Genomic DNA, 21,008 nt, shown 5'->3' with positions numbered 1-21,008 from the left:
TGAAAAGAAAAGAAAAAATGAAACTTTTTCCCAGAGCGACAATGGCTAACACGAGGGGACATAATTTTAAGGTGATTGGAGGAAGGTACAAGGGGGATGTCAGGGGTAAGTTTTTCTACACAGAGAGTGGTGGATGCGTGGAACGCACTGCCGGCAGTGGTTGTGGGGGCAGATACATTAGGGACATTTAAGAGACTCTTAGATCAACACATGAATGATAGAGAAATGGGAGGCTATGTGGGAGGGAAGGGTTAGATAGATCTTAGAGCAGGATAAAATGTCAGCACAGCATTGTGGGCCAAAGGACCTGTACTGTGCTGTTATGTTCTATGATATTGAAAATAATTACTATCCACAGCACTGACATTGCCATAAATTGTCAGCTCATTTCAATATTTATTATAACAACCTGCACGCAGTTTGTCATGAACTTGTAGCTACTTCAGGTTGCACTGGGGAACAGTGGGCAAGTAGAAAGGTCTTTGGCTCATTGGTCTGCTTTCATTATGTGGCTGGTGTGATTCCGTGACAATTTTTAAGACTTGATGCTTTGTGCATATTTTGGCAGCGATTTGCAAAATGGAGAGCAGGGCACTGTAAGGATGCAGCAAAGGGGCCATAACAAAGCCAATCTTTGGACATTCCAGAATGGGAAATGATAGCTGAGCACCCATGGGAAGGCACCACAGAAGAATGGACACTTACTTGCCTGAATTGTCTATATTCGTTTGTTCATATAAAGTGGATGTCACCGGGTTATATTTCCCACTCTCTTTAAACACACCAGGTTCACCGGAAAATTTATTGCACTACTGTGCATAAATGTAAAATAAAAGTGAAATAAAGAAAGAACAAGAGACACTGCAGTTGTGAAATCTGGAGTAAAAAACAAATTGCTGGAAGAACTCAGTGGGTTAAGCAGTATGTGTGGAGGCAAAGAGATGGTTGGTGTTTCAGGTGGAGACCCTGCGTCAGGATTGATAGTGTAGAGGGAAGATAGCCAGTATATAGGGGTGAGACAGAGGCTGGTAGGTGATAGGTTGAACCAGATGATGCCTGTTGAGGGAGGGGGAGTGAGGAGACAGAAGCTAGTGGCTGATAGGTGGAAACAGTTAAGGAAAAAAATGGGCAGATGGAGACAGGTGGGGACGGGGTGGGGGGAATAGGAAGGGTAGGCCAGGGGAGAAGAAACCCAGGTGGATAGGTGTGTGGGTATGGGAAGATAGAAATGGGAAAGATGAACAAAAGGAGAGGGAACCTAGGTGGACTTGTGGGAGTGGGATAAGTATGCAGGGGGTGTGGGTTACCTGGAATTGGACTATTTAATGCTCATATATTAGGCTACCCAAGTGGACGGAAGGGTTAAGGCTGAGGATTGTGGCTAAGAATCAAGGGCTGCGATCAGGTAAGTAAGTGGGGCTCGTTAAAGAATGAGCCCTCCATTGGAAAAACATAGGTGAGAAGACAAGAGGAACCTTCAGAAGGGGGAGGCAGCAGCGGGTGAACCAAGAGTTGGGGAGGTGGGTTTGGACTTCAGGAGAGTGGGGTAGAGGGAGGAATGGAAGTTTGGGGAAACAAATCCAGGGCCTCAAGTGTTCATGAGTGATTTCAAAGTCAAAGTCGTGTTTATTGTAGTGTAAAGTGGTCATAGTGTTGCTGTACTGAGGTGGTGACTGGGTGGTGCAGGTTGGTTCAAAAATCAAATGGTTGAAGGGAAGTAGCTGGCGAGAACTGGTGGTGTGAGACTGGAGTGGGGTGGGGGTTGGTGGATTCAATGCTGCTTCAGGGCTGTGAAAAAGGATTAAAGGTAACTAGAGGAGTGACGGGTCTCAATCCACCACTGGTTATAGCAGTGACAACTTCATCTAAGTTCCCCTGTAGTGTTTCAAAGGGGAGTGTTGCGCAGGGAGGAAACCATTTCATGGTGCATGCCTAATTCACACTGTGAGGTGCTTGGTCAGATTTTCAGGGTGGGCCAAAATGACCTGGAGTGATTGTTAGGCCACTCACTCAAGAAAAAAATAATTTGTATTGTCTACAAAAACAATTCAATGTAAGTGGTGACTGAAGGATAAACATTGTCCAGGACACTAGGTCTAACTCTCCAACTTCTTATTCAACTGCATTGCTTGGAGCACTTTTATCAGAAGAACTGCAGTGGTCTAAGAAGGCATCACCACTACCCTTTCAAGGGTGATTAGTGATGCACAATAAATTAAAACAGAGAATGCTGGAAATACTAAGCAGACAGGCAGCATCTGTGGAGGCAGAAGAAGAGTTAATGTTTCAGGCTGATGACCTTTCAGATTTCCTTTTTATTTCAAATTTCCAACATTTGCAGTTTTTGTTTTGCTTTTTTGAGGGGCAATAAATGCTGGTCTTCCTAGTGACACTGCAAAATCAATAAGAAAAGCTCTTTGAAATGATGGCATGAAATATCTTGCATCCACCTAGGAGAAGATGGGGCTATAGTTTAATGTTACATTTAAAAACGAAGCAATCCCTCCCTACTCTGCTGCAGCACAAGCCTAGATTTTTGTATTCAAATCTCTAGAATGTGACTTGGACCCTGAACCTTAAGTTATATCTAATTGATATATATCATTAATTTATCTTTCGATTTGCGTATGTTATCCTGACTATATTAAATTAATATATGCATTGATCTTTGGAATATATGAAAAATTAGCTGCCCAATAACTTATTTTAGAAATACTTATTAAAATCACATTAGTTTCATTCATAAACTGAACTATCCTCATTAGAGCAACTAATGTGCTCTCCACAAATGGAAGGTTTGAGTTATTGAAAATGTAAGAACTAGCATGTTGCTGACCCCACCAAATAATACTGCCAGTGATCTGATTCATCACTCATTGCTTACCTTTGTCTTAGTAAACAGCAAGGAGAAAACTGGATGAAAGGCAAACACCTTTAAAAAAGGGCATCAGCACTATGCATTTAAGCTCGGTTTTGCCTAAAACCCCAATTATTAAAAATAAATTAGCTAAAGATTCAGAAAAATAGAATAACCAAATACCCATTTAAAAATAAAATAAGTTGTTAGTTTACTGGAAAGTGATTAAAGTTGAGGGAGAGAAAGAATCTGCGGAAACAACTGTAGGTGCATAGAAGATGGTGGTTTATTGACGTGAAACAAAAGCAAATAGTGGGATAAATAGAAGGGAAAATGTCATGTATGCACAATAACTCAATCATTTCAGAAACAAATTTCAGACAGAGCACCAACAGATGTTCTCAGCCCAAGGAGAGATGCAATACATACTGGAGCCTGGAGGTGAAGAAGAATCATACCCAATTATTCTGCCTCCCATTTCCTTAATCACTCATCACAGCCTTCACCTCGGTTGTCAATCCATCAACAAACATACAATTCACAACTTTGTGCAAGTAGTTACTCATTTTGGTAGTCACATTAGTCACCCAAATACATTCTGAAAACTATAGTTTTTTAGGAAGTATCGTTTTAGACTAAACTGTCAATACTTTCTGGATGCAAAATCCTCCACAAAATCTTCACTGTTGTTGTTTTGGTGCGAATTGTTTCAAGCAGTCAAGTCCAAACCACCATGATTCATCTCTATTGAGTACTTCCAGGAAAACAATCTCTAACTGTAGCACATAAGCTAACATTTCTATTTTCTAATGACCTGTCATAGTAAAAAAAAAATGACACACTAATTACATGAATCCAATAAACATGTAAAGGCTAATTACATGATCTATTAATGCAAAAATTGTTCCCTGCTTCATATTAAGACTACATCTACACAGCTTCCTTCAAGTGACAATACTTCCTAACAGAATGAAAGAGTCTTGCCAACGTGCATAGCTGAGTTGGAAATTTCTAGGACAGGCTGTCAGTTCTATTAATCACAGACGTCATAAAGAGAGAACAGACCGCACAGAGATACGTTTTCTAACAGCTCCATTAAAACAGAACTATTAACAACCACCCAGCTATCCACATCAGCAGCTCCAAGCAAAGAGCCAACTACAGGGGCACTGCAGGGAAAGCATCAGGAAAAAGGCAAACTTCATATTTAACTTCAAAGCTGTCCTTTCATTGCTTTCTCAATTATTCAGAGATCCTCATGAAGTGGCTTAACTTCAGACAAATGATTTAGCATAAAACTCCATTGATATGCTTTTGCCTTCAAAAACACTGGATGCATTTTTCTCTCAGATGGAAATATTTTCTTGTATTAAAGAGGAATATGAATAGAGTTCTGGATATGATGCAAAAAGCAGCCAATTTTTACGCCCACTATCCTTAAAACTGGAGTGCAATATATGAATTTTGTAGAAACTTTAGTCTGATGAAAGTAACTTGGTCAGCATAGACACGGTGCGCCAAAGGGCTTGTTTCTGTGCTGTATGACTATAACTGTGTGTTGCAACGCAGGGCTAAAAATGCAGGATCAAACTGGTAGCTGCTCCTCAGTGGGAGGCTGCACTCCCAGAACGTGCAGTTGGAAAGCACCATTTTATGAGGCATTCTCGCTGATGTGGCACTATTTCCACGAATGCTAACTTGTCGTACTCCTGGTTATAGAGCTTATGAACAAAAAGTGCACAAGTCTCCTTTTAGAGGAGGAGTGATCAGAGTTCTTGAGTAAATACCCTTCCATTTTCCCATTGTAAGTCCATTTCCTTTTCCTTCAAAACATACTTATTTTTCTGGCATTTAATCATCAGTCCAAATATCTCCTTTGGGTCAGTATCAACTTTTATCTGAATGCACTCCTGCAAAGCATCTTAGGAGAGAGCACTAGCTTCTGTGTTTCAGTGACAAAGTATTTTTTGACAACACCCCTGAACACCTGACACTGATTTCTATATCATCCGCTTGTTTTGGAATCTGCCACCAAAGCAAATAGTTTCTATCTACTAACCCTATCAAAGCCTTTAATCATCTTAAAAACTACAATTACGTCACAGCTTGGTCTTCTACTGTATATTCAAGAGCAGATTACTAAGTCAAAAGCTCATTCATTCAGTCTACCATGTTCATTTCATCTCTGACTACTGGCCCATCTTTGAGTCATGGCATCACAGAGTTGTACAACACAGCAACAGGCCCTTCAGCCCACCATGTCTATGCTAACATTTTTGCCCATCGACACTCATTCCATTTGCCTGCATTAGGACCGTATCCTTCTATGCCTTGCTTACTGAGTGACTGCCTAAATGCCCCTTAAATGTAGTGACTGTATCTGATTCCACCTCCTCCTCTGACAGCTAATACCAGACATTAACCACTCTCTGTGTAAAAAACGTACCCCTCAGATTCCCTTTAAAACTCCTACCTTGCACCTTAAAGCTATGCCCCCTTGTTTTGACCAGTAGTCATGGGAAAAAAGATTTTGATTCTCTACCCTATCTCTGCCTCTCATAATCTGATATACTTCTATCAGGTCACCCCTCAGCCACCTTCACTCCAGGGAAAACAAGTCCAGCCTATCCAATCTCTCCCCATAAATAAAGCCCTCTAATCCATGTAACATCCTGGTGAATCTCCTCTGCACTTTTACCAGCACAATCACATCCTTCCTACAGTGACCAGAAATGCATACAATGCTCCAAGTGTTTTTTAAAGCCGCAACATAACATCCCAACTCTTATATTCCATGCTCTGACTTATGAAGGCCAGCAGGACACATGCCTTCTTCACCACTCTATCCACCCGTGTTTCCCGTTTCAGGGAACTATGGACTTGGACCCCTAGGTCCCTCTGTTTATCAACGTTCCTTAGAATGGGCTTCCATTTGCTGTCCTACCCCTACTTGACTTTCCGAAATGAATCACCTTGCACTTGTTGCGAGTAAATTCCATCTGCCAATGCTCCATCCAACTTTCCAGCTGATCTGTACCCTGCTGTAGCCTTTCCTCGCTAACTGCAATACATGCAATTTTTGTGTCGTCTGCAAACTTACTAATCATACATCCCGCATTCTCATCCAAGTCATTAATATATATCACAAACAGCGAAGGTCACAACACCAACCCCTGTGGCACACCAGTAGTCATCGACTTCCACCACTACCCTCTGCCTCCTATCATCAAGCCAATAATCTCGGTGTCCGTGACTTTGAGAGTTGAGGAAGATCAGGTTACCATGTGGACAGAGGAAGAGATTCAAGGATGTGCTGAAAGCCTCCTTGAAGAAATGCAACATCCACACTGATTACTGGGAACTTGTGCCCTATGATGACCCAGTGTGGAGAAGAACACTCAGGATAGAACTAAGAACCTTAAGGACTTACATTGGGAACATACAGCAGTTGAAGGAGTGAACCACCTCATAAACTATTCGCCTACCACCCTGTCAGCCGTGTCCTGCCCCATCTGTGGAAGAGTCTGTGGTTCTCACACTGAGCTCATGAGCCACCACAGAGCTCAAAAGAAAGGGTGGAAGTGAACCATCCTTGATCCTAAGGGAAAGAAGAGGAAGAGGTAGTGGAAGGATGAAGGATAAAGAGGAAGGAGGAGGAGGAGGAAAAGGGAAAAAAACCCAGGCAAAGAAGGAATTCAGCCCTTCCGCCTTTCTTTAGATCATGGTCGATGGCATCTTAACTCCATTTAAGCAATTTGTTACCATAATGCTTTGTAATCTTGCTTAATCTCAGTTTTGAAATTTCTATTAACCCAGCCTCAAAAACCATTGGGAATAGTTTTCCAGATTCCCACAAAACCTTTGTGTGAAGAAGTGGTTCCTGACTTCACCTCAGGATGCCTGGCTTTTCATTTTAAACTTTATTCCCCTTGTTCTGGACTACCCCATTTAAGAAAATAATTTCTCTTTGTCTACTCAATTCAGAATTATTAAATTGAAACATTAATTTATTTGCAATTTATATTCTACAAGAATGAGAGGACATGCATATCCATCCACCCACCTCCTGTCTTCATTCCTGAAGAAAGTCTATCAAATCCTGATTGGTGCAGCAAACTCCATCCTTGCCTTGCAAGGCCTTCCAGGTAAACACCTTCAGGTATAAATCTGCCTGATCCCAACTTTGCACTCAATGCAACAAACAATCTGCTGAAGGAATTCGGCAGGTTAGGCAGCATCTGTGGGGAGAAAGGAATTGCCGATGTTTCAAGTTGCGATCATGCTGCTCAACCCTCTGAGTTTCACCAGCAGATTGTTTGGTGCTCCAGCTTCCAGCATCTGCAGTCTTATGTCTCCATCTTACACTTAAGGCATTCAGTTCTGCTTAAAATTTAACCTTCCCTCTCCAAAGCCAATCTGTACAATCCTGAGTATGTTTCCACAATTTACTGAAACACTTCGGAGAGAACTTATTGTGCTTATTGTATAATCAGACGAAAGAGCATAAGACTCAAATAAATCTATCAGTGTTTAAAACCTAAGGCAAATCCTCCACCTAATATACAATGTTCAGCCTGCCGCAGATTGTGACAACGAATGAACACTTCTCAGTTCTTATCTCACTGGCAGAACACTGCACTTCGCAACAGAAATTCCGGAGGTGCTGCCTGCTTATCACATGGATGCAATTCATTCTAAATGATTGTTAAAAAAGTATGAGATATATAAATGATTTAAGGTGATCTGTTAGTTGGAAAAGGATGTATAACTGATATTGTGACAAGAGTTACCTTGAAATTCAGTTGTATTAACATTGTTTGTTTCAATGTTATGCAACTGAAAATCAATACTGCCTTCCCAAATGAAACGCATTGCAAACGTTTTCAGATTGTATCAAATTATTCCATCAATCACCCTTACACTCCTTGTGTGTCAGGTGTGCAGGAGAGTTTTGTTTCCTTGTGCAACATTCCTTTTGGAATATTGCAGGGTAACATTGGGCAGTTCCACGATAAGATGGTCTACCCAGCACAAAGAGACATCTACCCGTATCGTATTACAGTTATTCACCCTTTAGCCGTCCACCTTCCCTGCGCTGCAACAACAACCCACACCCACCCCACATCCCGATCACCCTCCTGCAGCTCCAGTTTGACTGATCAGTTGGCCCAGATTTGCCACCAAGATGCAGAGATGGCCACCATGCAAACTACTGGTCTGATTTTCCTTCCCCATCCACCCCACTGCAAACTGCCAACCTGATTTCTACCTTTTCCCCCTCCCCCATCCCATATCACCTCCCACCCCTTATTCACTACCACCACCGTACCACCACCCAAACAGTTAGTCTGAAATAAATACAGAAAACACCGAACTAATTTTCCTGACCACAGGCCAGCCATCTTGACCTCAGCAACTGAACTGAGCACCAAGTGGCATGTTCAGTCCAAAATCGTACAATCTCAGCACAGGACCAATTAAGGTAGACTGGAATTTCTAGCCAAGCATTTCAATGTTCATTAAAGTGTCATTGATTTAATATCTGTCTGAAATAACCCATAAACAAGGCAAAACATAATTAATGGGAGATAACAGTGAATAGTATAAAGCAGATTGCTTGTGGATTGCAGTATATTATGTTCCCAGTCTAATACTACCAGCCTTATCTAATTCTTTGACTAGTTTTTTTATCATCTGTGATAATCTTTCATATTGTTCAAAGTGAAATTTTGTGATTATACTCCCATGATCCACTCCAGAATGTCAAAAAAGAGTACACCATTCAAATTCTAAAACTTGTCAATGATATCCACTATGTCTAAGCCTGTCAAGAGTTCACTTTCCTTAATACCCATGCTTGGAAAAGGTCTCCTATTAAATGAGTTAGGATCTAGTGCATTTGGGGCTGAGAGTTCCACATTTCTACCAGCCTTTAAGTGAAGGAGTGCGGCCCATCTTCCTTCCTGAAAAGACTGGCTCTGATTTTAATGTTAGGTCCCTCAATGCGGCAAATGCTTTTCTCTCTAACTTATCAACTCCCTTCAAGATCCTAACAACAATGAACTCACCCCTTGGTTGTCTTTGTGCAAGCTTAGTTTATGCAATTACTTCTTATAATCTACCTCTTGGAGTTCTGGTAACTTTCCACTGAATTGTCACTGCATTTCCTTCCAAGGCTGCTTATAACTTTTCTCAGGTGCAGTGTCAGGAACTGCTCACAGATCTGGTTTAACCTGGACTTTGTATTGATGTAGCTTAACCTCCTCAACTTTATGTTTCAGCCTTCTAGGCATTAAAGTTGTCCTGATGACTACAGGGCTGATGTTCTTTTAAGGTTTTGATTATTTTTGTGTCTGACAACTACAGTTTAATGATGTAAGTCTAAAATTCTTAACATGATGAATAGTTGAGGCTCCAGTTTGGGTTCTTGTACACACCACTAGGAGGAGTGCTTTCATCTCAAGTTCATAACTATAATCAATTTTCTATCTCATTTACCACTTAACCAATCTGCTAACAGATTAATAATTTGCCTTTAGTTCTATGAGCCATAATTTTAGCTGAGAGCCTCTTATTTGGAATTTCACTGAGTGCCTCTGGAAGCCCACATAAACTCCACCCATTGCCATTCCCTGACCAACTATTTCAGTTAGCTCTTCTAAAAGCTGAATTGGGTTAATTTTTTATCAACACACGTTCTTCCAAGTGCTCATTCACTCTGTCTTTAATTACAGATTCCACTAACTTCCTCACAACAGACATGTTGGACTAAAAGGACTATAATTTCTTGCTCTTTTTTGTTACTTTCCTTTCCTGGATATCGAACTTACAATTGCCTTTTATTTCTATCTAAAGGGACAATTCCTGAATCAAGATAACTTTGGAAGATACAAAAATAAAACATGCTGGAAGCACTCAGCAGCGACTGTGGAGAAAGGAACAGAGTTAACCAGGAAACAGGTTTCTCCTGGTCTCTGTCCTAAAGCTTTTACATGTAATCCTATGCCTATAGTTCCTTGTACTGATTACTCATCTATTGCAGTCATCTTGTATAAACTATGCTGCAACCTTGCATAAAAGTTAAACATGGGCCAGGTATCAATACTTCAAATGCAAAATACTGTGGATAACAAAAATGTGAAATACAGCAGAAAATGCTGGAAATAGTCAGCAGATCAGACAACATCATTGAGAAACACATGGAATTAATGCTTTAGGTACAATGTAGTAACTGACCTGAAACATTGCACCTGATTTTGTTGTTATGAAGGCAAAACAACCAGAATTCAGCATCATCACTTAGTGAAACTTAAAGCATCTTTGGCACTTTTCAGTTTAATTTAACACAGCAATCTCACTGCAGGTGCCACCTGAACTACCGAAGCATTCCAGTAGTTTCTACTTTCATCTGGCATCTCCTTTGGGAATATTCATTGCCAGCACTCACTAATGAATTGAAGGTGGGGTATGACTCACAGTAAACAGTCTTCTGCATAGTAAACATTTAAATTACTCAGTAAAAATCATGTTAAAGAGCAGTGGAAACAAACTGCAGCATTTTCTCCCAGGAAAAAAAAAGGTAATTTCTCCAGGAAAATCAACTGAGTGCAGAATAGTTACATATAAATCATACAACCTCAGTCATTTACATTTCTGGGACATCAAGATGGAATAGAAGGGGAATTCCCAAATCATTCCCACTGTTGCTGACTTGTCTCCAAATGTAGGCATTGCTTTTATCAATTATAGTCTGTCACCTAGAGTTATTTCTGAGCTCATCTTTACAATGAGTGAAGAATAACATCATCAATAAGTAGAAAGCAGAATAAACAGACAACTAAAACAAACATCAGCAATTAGTTAACAGGTATACATTGCAAAGGTTAACCATTAGCTGAGAGCAATCCATCACAATTCCGATCATTTTGTACACTGCTCAGAACTCATGTCACCAGAATTCCATGATTTATTATCAGCCATTCATACAGTATATATACCTCCCTTCAACTTCCACTGTGCATAGATGCTCACCCTAAAACTTCAATCATATACAGGTGTTGAACCCAACAGAGCTTCAATATCACCACAAGGCTTCTTTTGGTTAAAAGCTTCAGATGCATGCACTTCATATAATTTAATTCCCTTACTAAATCAAAAGACCAGGGCAAATCAGACTTCAGTGTTTGAGTTCTACTACGATTAAAGTCCCATTAACGAACTGACTGTGCAATGTAACCTCTGCAGAAATTGAATTACTGCTCACTGCAACTATTATGTTCCTGCTTCAGAGGGACAGATTGCAGTCCCTGCAGCATAGTTAAGCACCATTAGCCTGCTTGAAATTGCAGTTTATTATCCTCTAGGCGTCAGCACCACACAGGATGCAAAAAAATATGGCAAACCTCCTGGCCTCCAGTTATTCCTTTCGGGCAATTTGACGAGTACTGTTTATTTATTTACAGCTCCACTCCACTATTGCTGTGAATTTCTTCTCAAAAACAGACTGCAATTATCTCTTTAGAGGGGTGTTGTGTAATTTATAGGAACAGACAAAGGCCAATTAGCCCTTTTTGTCTAGATGATGGTTGGTCTGTACCTCAACTTTATTTAGTTGGCTTAACACTAAAATCCTTCCCTTATAGATACTTACTAACCACTGGTGTCAAAGTTATAATGGTCCTGCAACATCCTTTTGCAGTTGAGAATTCCAGATTTCTACAACCCTTTAGTAAAAAATGTTTACTTGTTTTGTTGATGACAAGCCTCTCTCTTATTTAAATATTATGTCATCTAATTCTTAATTTGCTATCAGAGGAAATAGATTCTCTTGCTCTGAGTTTGGCCAGTGCCTACAAAGGTGTGTTAAACAATTGCTGATTGGAGAGCAGGATCTAGAGGCAGAGCAAGGCCATGGAGATGGAGTGAGGTCACAGAGAAAGAGTGAGGTCAGAGAGGTGGAGCAAGGTCATGGAGGTGGAGCGAGGTTACAGAGGCGGAGCAAGGTTACAGAGGCGGAGCAAGGTCACAGAGACAGAGCGAGGTCACGGAGGCGTAGCGAGGTCACGGAGACAGAGCGAGGTCACGGAGACAGAGTGAGGTCATGGAGATAGAGCGAGGTCACAGAGATAGAGCGAGGTCACAGAGACAGAGCAAGGTCACGGAGGCGGAGCAAGGTCGCGGAGAAAGAGCGAGGTCACAGAGGTGGAGCAAGGTCACGGAGATAGAGCGAGGTCAAGGAGGCAGAGTGAGGTCACAGAGGCGGAGCAAGGTCACGGAGATAGAGCGAGGTCACGGAGACAGAGTGAGGTCACAGAGGCAGAGCAAGGTCATGGAGATGGAGTGAGGTCACGGAGACAGAGCAAGGTCACAGAGGCAGAGTGAGGTCACAGAGGCAGAGCGAGGTCACAGAGGCGGAGCAAGGTCACGGAGATGGAGTGAGATCACGGAAGCAGAGCGAGACCACGGGGGAAGACCAAGGTCACAGAGGTGGAGCAAGGTCATGGGCCAGACCAAGGTCATGGAGGTAACAGTCAGGGGAATGGACTTTCGGGGCAGTTAATCATAGAGCCATACAGCATGGAAACAGGCTGTGTGGATCAAGATGGTTGGGATACTAATTGTTACAGAGATATACGAATGAGTTGGATTAAACTAGTTAGGATATTAAAAAGTCTAATAAAGAGTGGTGACTAGCATTAGCCGGGCTGAGATATTAAAGGGTGAGAAAATTTGGGGATAATAGGATTGGTCTGGGCTGCATATTAAATGGTGCAAAGATTTAGGGAAGACCAAGAATGCACTGGATGGGATATAATGGGTGTGAAGATTTAGCAGAGAAAAGGATGATACAGTGGGATTATGAAGGATTTGGGAAGCAGAGGAGACAGAGGCAGACTCACGGCATGTTAAAATGTGCAAAGATTTAAGGGAAACCAGGATTCGACATGGTAGGATATCAAAGTGTCCAGGAATGAGGGAAAAATTAGAATAAAATCTGAAATAAAAACAGAAAATGCTGGAAAAACTCAGCAGTCAGACAGCATCTGTGGAAAGAGAAACACTTCAGGTCTATGATCTGTGCTGTCATGACGAAGCGTCCTGGATCTGAAACGATAACTGCTTCTCTTTCCACTAATACTGCCTGACCTACTGAGCTTCTCCAACATTTTCTGTTTTTACTTCAGAAGGAGGGGAGGCCAGAATTAGACTGTATGGAATATTGTACAGGGAGTGGGACTAGACTAAGCATCTAATAAGGGATTTGAGGAATCGATATGTTACAAGGCAGAGGACAGAAGATGTTCTCATTATTTGCTCTAAAATCTTTTGGGAAAGTAAGGGACTAAAGGAAGGGGATATGATGATCACCTGTCCCAACTTGGTTGAAATATCACAATGGCAAGGATCAGCCCTGCCCCTGCATTGAATGACTGTGAGACATTTCTATGGGGGGAGCCAGGGCTAGAGATGGCTGTGCAGAGAGCAAGGCGGTAGCAGCAGGGATGAAATCCACAGGATCTATCATCCATGCTGCCTCAGTCTGAGCTCATTTCCCATTTCAAACCAGTGTTCCATTTGCTTAGGCTATGAGCTGCAATGGCCAGGTTGGATAATTGATGTAACCAGAACTAACAGAAGCTTTCCTGAGTCTGATATACATGAGCCCAGTCTCTCACCATGAGCATCAGGAACCTGACCAAGACGGACCATGAGGTCCTAGAATCTGCCAACTTTAAACATTAGTACCAGTAGAGTTTGCAACTGAACTTGCAGTAAACAATGGACTATTTACTAAAGCGGTTGTGTCCACCATTGCTTCACGAGATGTAGACGAGAAAAGAAATTTTCACCCTATTTTCCTCTTACTGAGCTTATGATCCTTCACAGGACTCATATCAATTGTGTGAGTGGGGTTAAAACACATCCTATTACGAAATTGTCTGAACAATGACCCATTTTCTTTTAGGTGGCATCTACCCCACTCGACATTTTGAAAACATGGTCGCCCCACCTCCACCCATTGTGCTCCACATGCCTGTTGTGAATTGGATTAGATTTGACTCTTAAAGCTACCTTTCTCGTTGGGGAGTGTGTTGAATTCTTTTATCACAAGATCACAAGACAAGGGAGCAGAAGTCGGCCATGCGGCCCATCGAGTCTGCTCCAAGGAAAAGGGAAAAAAGAAAAAGAAATGAGAAATTGGGGGGGCCAAAAAAACCCACACTATTCTAACCCCGATTTCCAGCCTTATCCCCATATCCCTTGATACCCTGACTATTTGGATATCTATCTATCTCTTCCTTAAACACCTCCAATGACCTGGCCTCCACTGCTGTACCTGGCAAGGAATTCCACAAATTCACCACCCTCTTGCTAAAGAAATTTCTCCTCATCTCTGTTTTAAACCTGTACCCTCTAATTCTAAGATTGTGCCCTCTGGTCCTGGACTCACCCACCAAGGGAAACAGCCTAGCCACATCTACTCTGTTCAGTCCTTTCAATATTTTAAGTGTCTCTATGAGGTCCCCTCTCATTCTTCTGTACTCCAGTGAGTACAGTCCAAGAGCCGACAAACGCTCATCATACGTAAGCCCTTTCATTCCGGATTTTATATGTTTCTGTATAGAATCAGAGATATTAGAAGGCAATTCTCACCATCTGGCTCTAATCTGGCAGAAATTATCATAACACACAGCCTGACTGATTATAACTCCATTGATTTTAATGGGATAACAGCCCGATTAGCAATGCTCCAATGAATCATAAACCAAGATGGTGTACATTAAAACCATTTAGCTGCATTGCATTCCATTCCCTGCTATCACCAAATTTAATGGGGAGCCTGTCATTCTTGCATTCTTCTACAACTTTTCCCATAAAATTCCTTGCAGGTGCAGGATTGTGTATCACAGAATTCCTAATGCTGATATCCCTGTTATTGGAACCCACTTGGAAAGACCTTTCTTTGCAGCCCAGGCTCTTCTTATTGTGGGTCAACATCTTGAGAAAGCAATATTCCAAAACCATCAACATTGCAGTTTCAGAAACCACAGTGTAATACAGGGCACTTACTCAATATAAATGCCTATAAAACTGAGCCTTGTCTCAACAGTTACCTTTGACAGAAACGATTATTTTGTCTTAAGGGTAATATTATATTTGTACTTAAATCTTAATAAACTCAAAACTGAACAAGCTTAAAATCACTAAATCAAGAAGAAACTCATTCACATATAGTGTAACAGAACTCATGAAGAATTGCTGAGATTAGGATAACCAACTCATGCTTCTTTGGAAAATGGCACATAACCAATCCCCTAACATTGTTCACCATTATTAATGGACTATTTACTAAAGCAGTTGTGCCCACAATTGCTTCACGAGACGTAGATAAGAAATTTTTACCCAATTTTCCTCCTCTCATGGAGAAGACACATACCAGCACAAAATACACCCTAGCACTTCATCAACTTATCACTAGCACTTTTACTAAAACATCAGAGAGCAGAACTTCAGATCTATTCACTAAATGTTAGGATCTCATGATCCACTTTCACGGCCATATTCTTGGAATGTCAAGAACATTGCATTTTGATGCAGCAATGAATCAAATCCACTATTTCACAAAAGCCTCCCTATTCAACATCAGCAACTAGTAATAATGGACTATTTGCTGAAGTAGAGAAACAATGGACTGCAGATGCTGGAATATCAAGATGAAAAACATGATAATGCTGGAGGAACTCAGCAGGCCAGGCAGCATCCATGGAGAAAAGCAGGCGGTCAACGTTCAGGTCAGGATCCTCCTTCAGGACTGAAGATAGGAAAAGGGGAAGCCCAATAAATAGGAGGAAAAAGCAGAGCAGTGATAGGTGGACAAAAGAGGTGCGGGGGAAGAGGGGAGAGTAGATCCACCGGGGGATGGGTAAAAGGTAAGAAGAGAGAAGAAAAAAAAAAGCTGGGAAAGGGAAGAAGAGAAGAAGTATGGTGGAGGAACAGGACCTCATTTTTCGTCGGAACCTTGCAACCTAACAGCATGAATATTGAATTCTCCCGCTTCAGGTAATCTCCACCCCCTTTCCCCACAAACCACCCCCCCCCAACACTTCTTCCCTTTCCCAGCGTTTTTTCCTTCACTCTTCTTACCTTTGACCCATCCCCAGTGGATCTGCTCTCCCCTCCTCCCCCGCACCTGCCTATCACTATCTCTTACCTGCATCTATCTATCACCACCCTATTCCAATCCCCGCCTCCCCTCTTTTGTCCACCTATCACTGTCCTGAAGAAGGGTCCCGACCTGAACACTGATTGCCTGTTGAGTTCCTCCAGCATCATCTTATTTGCTGAAATAGATGCTTCCACATCTACTTCAAGAGATGCCGATGAGGAAAGAATGCACAAGGAAAGCTGAAGCAACCAATGAAAATGGAAACTCTTTGCAACATGACATACAGGGGAAGTCAGAGTAACAACGCAGGGACAAGAGTCCATTCAAATGTTATCTTAACCTGTTGAGCGAAGCAGGCATATCCATAGAATCTCACTGGTTTCTATGTGCCACAAATACCAGTAGTCCTGGTGGAAACCTATAATACACATTAAACAGGTTGCCCCGAGTGTGATTTGGAGCTTAAATGAACAGCACTGAAGCATTCCACAAGTCTAAATGAATGAAACTCAGGTCTTATTATGGGCACGCCGAAGCCAATCCAAATGCACACATGGTTTGCAGTCCCCAACCCAAGCAGAAATATCACAGGTTGACCTTGAAGCATGTCCTCCTGCTAATGGCTGCAAAAGAAATACTGGTGACCTGAGAAATATTGGTGACTGGCTAACATATCATTTCCAGGACCTGGGATAGCACTAGCCAAATGCCTTGGATATGTTTCTGAGATCTCTCTCAGCACTATGTTAAACGAAGTTAAATACGCTAATACATCAAGCGACATAGATTAGTTTTCAAACAAACAGGGAGTCATGTCAGGTTGCTGTCTTGACATATAAAAATTATCTGGCCAATAAAAGCTGCTTTATCACCTGATCATCATCAATGAAGATCCTTGTGAAAATTCATATGTTGGAAATGCCTTGAAATATCTTTCAAGCTCCAGGTAGATTAAACCCAAATGTTAGACAACTGGTTCACATTACAGAAAGCTGAGTTGCCCGGTGTATGACTTTTGAGTCCTTGTGCGAAGTAGGGGTGCTGGCCAAACAAGCTTTAGAGTCTGTGTTAATGGGACCAGCTTGCACTATCAACATTCTGTTCCTAATAATCATTTTATCTTCTTTCTATATGACATTATGCTTGCCAAGTCTTTTGCTTATGATAAGCTTGTGTTTCAGTACTAAAGCTTTTGATCCATCCTCTTTGCACAGGATGGACTCTTTACTGATTGAGGGGCTTTATTAATGGTGTAAGGGACACTGCTAGCAATACTGGTGTTTAGTGTCCATTCCTAATTGCTCCTGTATTAAGGAGGCAGTTAACCGCATTGGATCTGGAGCTGCATATAGGTCAGACCAGGTGAGGGCACCAGATGAGTTTCTAAATTACTGAGACAAGATTTCTTTTAGTTATTTAAATTTAAATCCCCCCCACTACCTTGGTAGGATCGGTACTCATTTCTGTAGACTAATGGTCAAGAAATCTAGATGTTATTCCAGTAATTTAACCATTACAGTACCCCACCCCTTGATGGGAGTGGAGGGGCAGTAACAAAACAACACAATGGCCACTAGACAAGAAATGCAACATATCCACAGTGGATTCAGTGCACATTGGCAGTGAGTTCCCAGTCATAATAGGTGATGTAATTTATTCTTGACATTGCAGTGGATATAGTGATCATTGCTTTAAGATATTATAATAGACTGCTGAATACAAAGGACTATATGGAAAGTGAACCTAGCTGTAGTTTTGTTTTTGTTTTATGATTATCCAATCTCATTGGCGAGACTTTTGCAAAATGCCCACCATTGTTCAAAATATCCATATGCAAACACTGGGGTGCCAGCAGAATCAGGTTAGCTTGTGGCTGCTTCTATAGAGAAGTAACACTCTAACATAAAGGGGCCATACAAGGGATTTGGCTTTAGATCTCTAAATCTGAAAACTGTCTTGTTGGATCAAAACTGACAAGTGTTGAAAATGGAAGCTTCTTGCGATAGTTATACCATTTACAATGAGAAATTAATTGTTAATAACTTCTGTAGCCATCAGTACATTTTCCGTTGAACTTACCCCTGAAGAGCCTTTTCTCCAAACCAATCCCCCTTCCCTAATGTGCGAAGAAACACAGCTTCTTCATTTGATGACTCTTCCCGTGTTACATTCACCTGCCAACAAACCAATCACATTGTCACTTCTAGTAATGGGACTGCAGATCATTTCTCTTTAATGTGAATTTCCTCCGAAGATACAGTCTACTGTCAAAAATGATTCTTCACAGACTGAGAGGTTTCCAGATCTCTCAGCCACATGGTCCATGTAATGGCGTTGATCTGGCTATTTAACCTTAACAGTTAAATAATGAATTTCCTTTGTGCACATAGGAAATTTGGGACTCTGTATATGGATTCAGAACATAACCTCTGAATGATTTTCCCACCCTCAAGTCATGTATGTTGTTGCTTGGCTAACTTCCTGGCTGAGGTCAACTCACTCATTGCAAACCAAGTAGGGAACTTGGGATTTTCTGTTCCACATTGAACAATTACCTTCTAATATGATCATGTAACAGCTACCCATCTTATCAGAGGAATTAAATTTGGATATAGCTTGTACTGATTTCTCCTCCCTGTGCTTAAATCTCCTCTTCATTCATCTGTCAGACAAAGTTAAGGAGCTGCTTCATAATCAGTATTGCTACCAACTGCTGATTCACTGCAAGGGCGCACAATGCACTGGATTCAGATGGATCCACTGTTCCCATGAAACCAATCTTTCCACTGCCACAAACTGCTCCATCCCACAGCCTGCTTAGGCATAGTTAGAGACAGCACTGAAACCAAACCATAGTTTAGAATTAAGATTCAGAAATACAGCTACCCCCTAAAGTGGCAGGGCATATGCAAGTCCAATGCAAGAAACATTTCAGAACAAGAAATATTTTATAAGAAATGAAATGGAAATTGAATGATACATCTGGAGTTCCACTTACTCCACAATCAGGTTTGGGTGTTCCTTTAAAATGAGTTAGGAAGAAGAAAATGACATAAGAGTTGATGGAAGATGTATCTTGATAGAAATGTAGAAGGTGTTCATGTGCACAGAATCCTTTACTTTTATGTGCACATAAAAACATTAATATAGAAACCAAAATATAGATGTCTCTACAATCACACAAAGGAAATCACATTGTCCATTGTGTGTATTTGCTGGGACAATCTAAGACTAATAATACAGTTTATAACTTAATCTTGGTCCTTTATATCATAATAGTTAACTCAAGCAATTCCTCAAAACTAAAATAGTAAAGGGCATGGTCAAGAATCTCATTAATATGAAAAAAGTCATAATTAAGTCACTAGATGAGGAAAGGCAGCAGTCAAATTAAATTAAGTTACAACACAAATGGCATTAATAATTCTGTGTGGTGAGAAAAGTATTGCTTTTGCAGATTGAAGCTACAAAAAGCTTACTTGGCTGAATAACTACATTTCAGGTTCCATCAAAACCGAATAATAATCTTGTCCTGCTCCTTCGGAACTGAGTAGAACCTCCATATATAGAGTCCCACAAATTATTAATACTACAATTTTTTTCTAAAACCGCAACTATTCTTTGCTAAGATTAGTGGCATCACATAAGCCAAGCTCCATTTGCTGTGAAGTTTATAAATTAGTCATTTTTCTAAGCATGTCGATCAGTACAACTGTCAGAAGTAATTTTCACATTTATATTTCATTCTTACAAAGGCTGACATATTCCAGTCAAGAACAGAAGCTGCCTCAGGCAACTGGCTTAGTGGGTCGATTGGTATATGTAAAGAATGAAATATTTAAAAATAATTTCCATTATAATAAGGATTGCAAAGAGTGCCAACACCATTATAACACAGCACTAAGTAGGTGCTGATTGAGGGATTTTGCTCCAGAATGATGGAATTGTGTGACACCTTGAGGACAACAGCCAGGCAAGATTACCTGCAGCACTCATTACCTGTCTAAAGGCCTCTGCTATTTGTAACATGTATATATTTGGATGTGTGTGTGCCAAAAGCAGATGTTTCCATTGTACAGGGTGATCTCTGACCCAGCCAGAATTAGGGCTTTCTCACACAGAGGAATTAAATGAATCAGCATCCACTAAATGAGTTGGTCATCTGAGGGAGAAGGAGAACTGAATAACATTTAACTTTTGATCTGACACAACATATGGTCATGGCCCTGTGCAATTGCTGGGAAAATACTATCGTCAGTTGAAGATATGATATGACTTTAAACAATAGTCCAGCATGTATCCAAGGCATGCTCTTAAAGTAGAACCTGTTCTTTAAAATCTCAAACAAAGTTGTATTGTAACATTTTAGTCCTGTATTTGAATGCTTTAGTAGCAACACTATATACAGTGAGCAATTGCAGAAACCAAGATCCAGCATGGGTTAGCTTGGTTGTAATTGCATTCTTTGGCACACCCTGTTAACGGTATTAATTTCCAGAGACATCTTACCTTCCCTTTGCTAATTATGAAGAAAGTGTCTCCTCGGGCTCCCTGTCTAATGATGTACTCCCCATCTTCATAATAAGTCTGTGAGGAAAAGAAAACAAAATTCATCATCATTCTCAACACTGAATTGAGAGTACATGGTCCTCTGTGGTAAACTGTTCAATGGCTGAAGAATATTAAATTAAAATCCTACAAAACTGAATCATACGCCATTCAAAAGCAATATTAGGTAAACAGTATTCTATTTCAGTTCCTTCTTTCCAGTCGTCCGGCACGTCACACAAATGAACCTTAAAAATCAGTGTTATTGGGCTGGCTATTTAGCAGCTGAGCACATTGTAGATCAGTCTGCTACAACTTTTTTCTCATGTTTACATGGGCACTCATTCTTATCTGGATAACTGGGCTACAATTAAGAGTACATAGCTGGGTTCATTTTACCCTGCACTCTAAACTGAGATATGCCCCAACCTCTGT

The 21,008-nt window shown here is 41.0% G+C and overlaps 1 protein-coding gene across 3 annotated transcripts in view; it reads right to left on the bottom strand.

The window, feature by feature from the left end:
- Nucleotides 1–21,008, bottom strand: part of prkg1b (protein kinase cGMP-dependent 1b) — a 556,354-nt gene that overhangs the window by 166,385 nt on the left and 368,961 nt on the right. For all 3 annotated transcript variants that reach the window (XM_052027531.1, XM_052027532.1, XM_052027534.1), the window contains 2 exons: nucleotides 20,535–20,612; nucleotides 18,105–18,199 (listed from right to left, as the gene is read on the bottom strand). In XM_052027531.1, coding sequence (XP_051883491.1) covers nucleotides 18,105–18,199; nucleotides 20,535–20,612 — 173 coding nt within the window. The remainder of the gene's footprint in view (nucleotides 1–18,104; nucleotides 18,200–20,534; nucleotides 20,613–21,008) is intronic.

Source organism: Pristis pectinata, chromosome 12, assembly GCF_009764475.1.
Source record: "Pristis pectinata isolate sPriPec2 chromosome 12, sPriPec2.1.pri, whole genome shotgun sequence".
Lineage (NCBI taxonomy): Eukaryota > Metazoa > Chordata > Chondrichthyes > Rhinopristiformes > Pristidae > Pristis > Pristis pectinata.
Note: the sequence above shows the minus strand (reverse complement) of the source record. Positions and strands in the feature narration are given on the sequence as shown.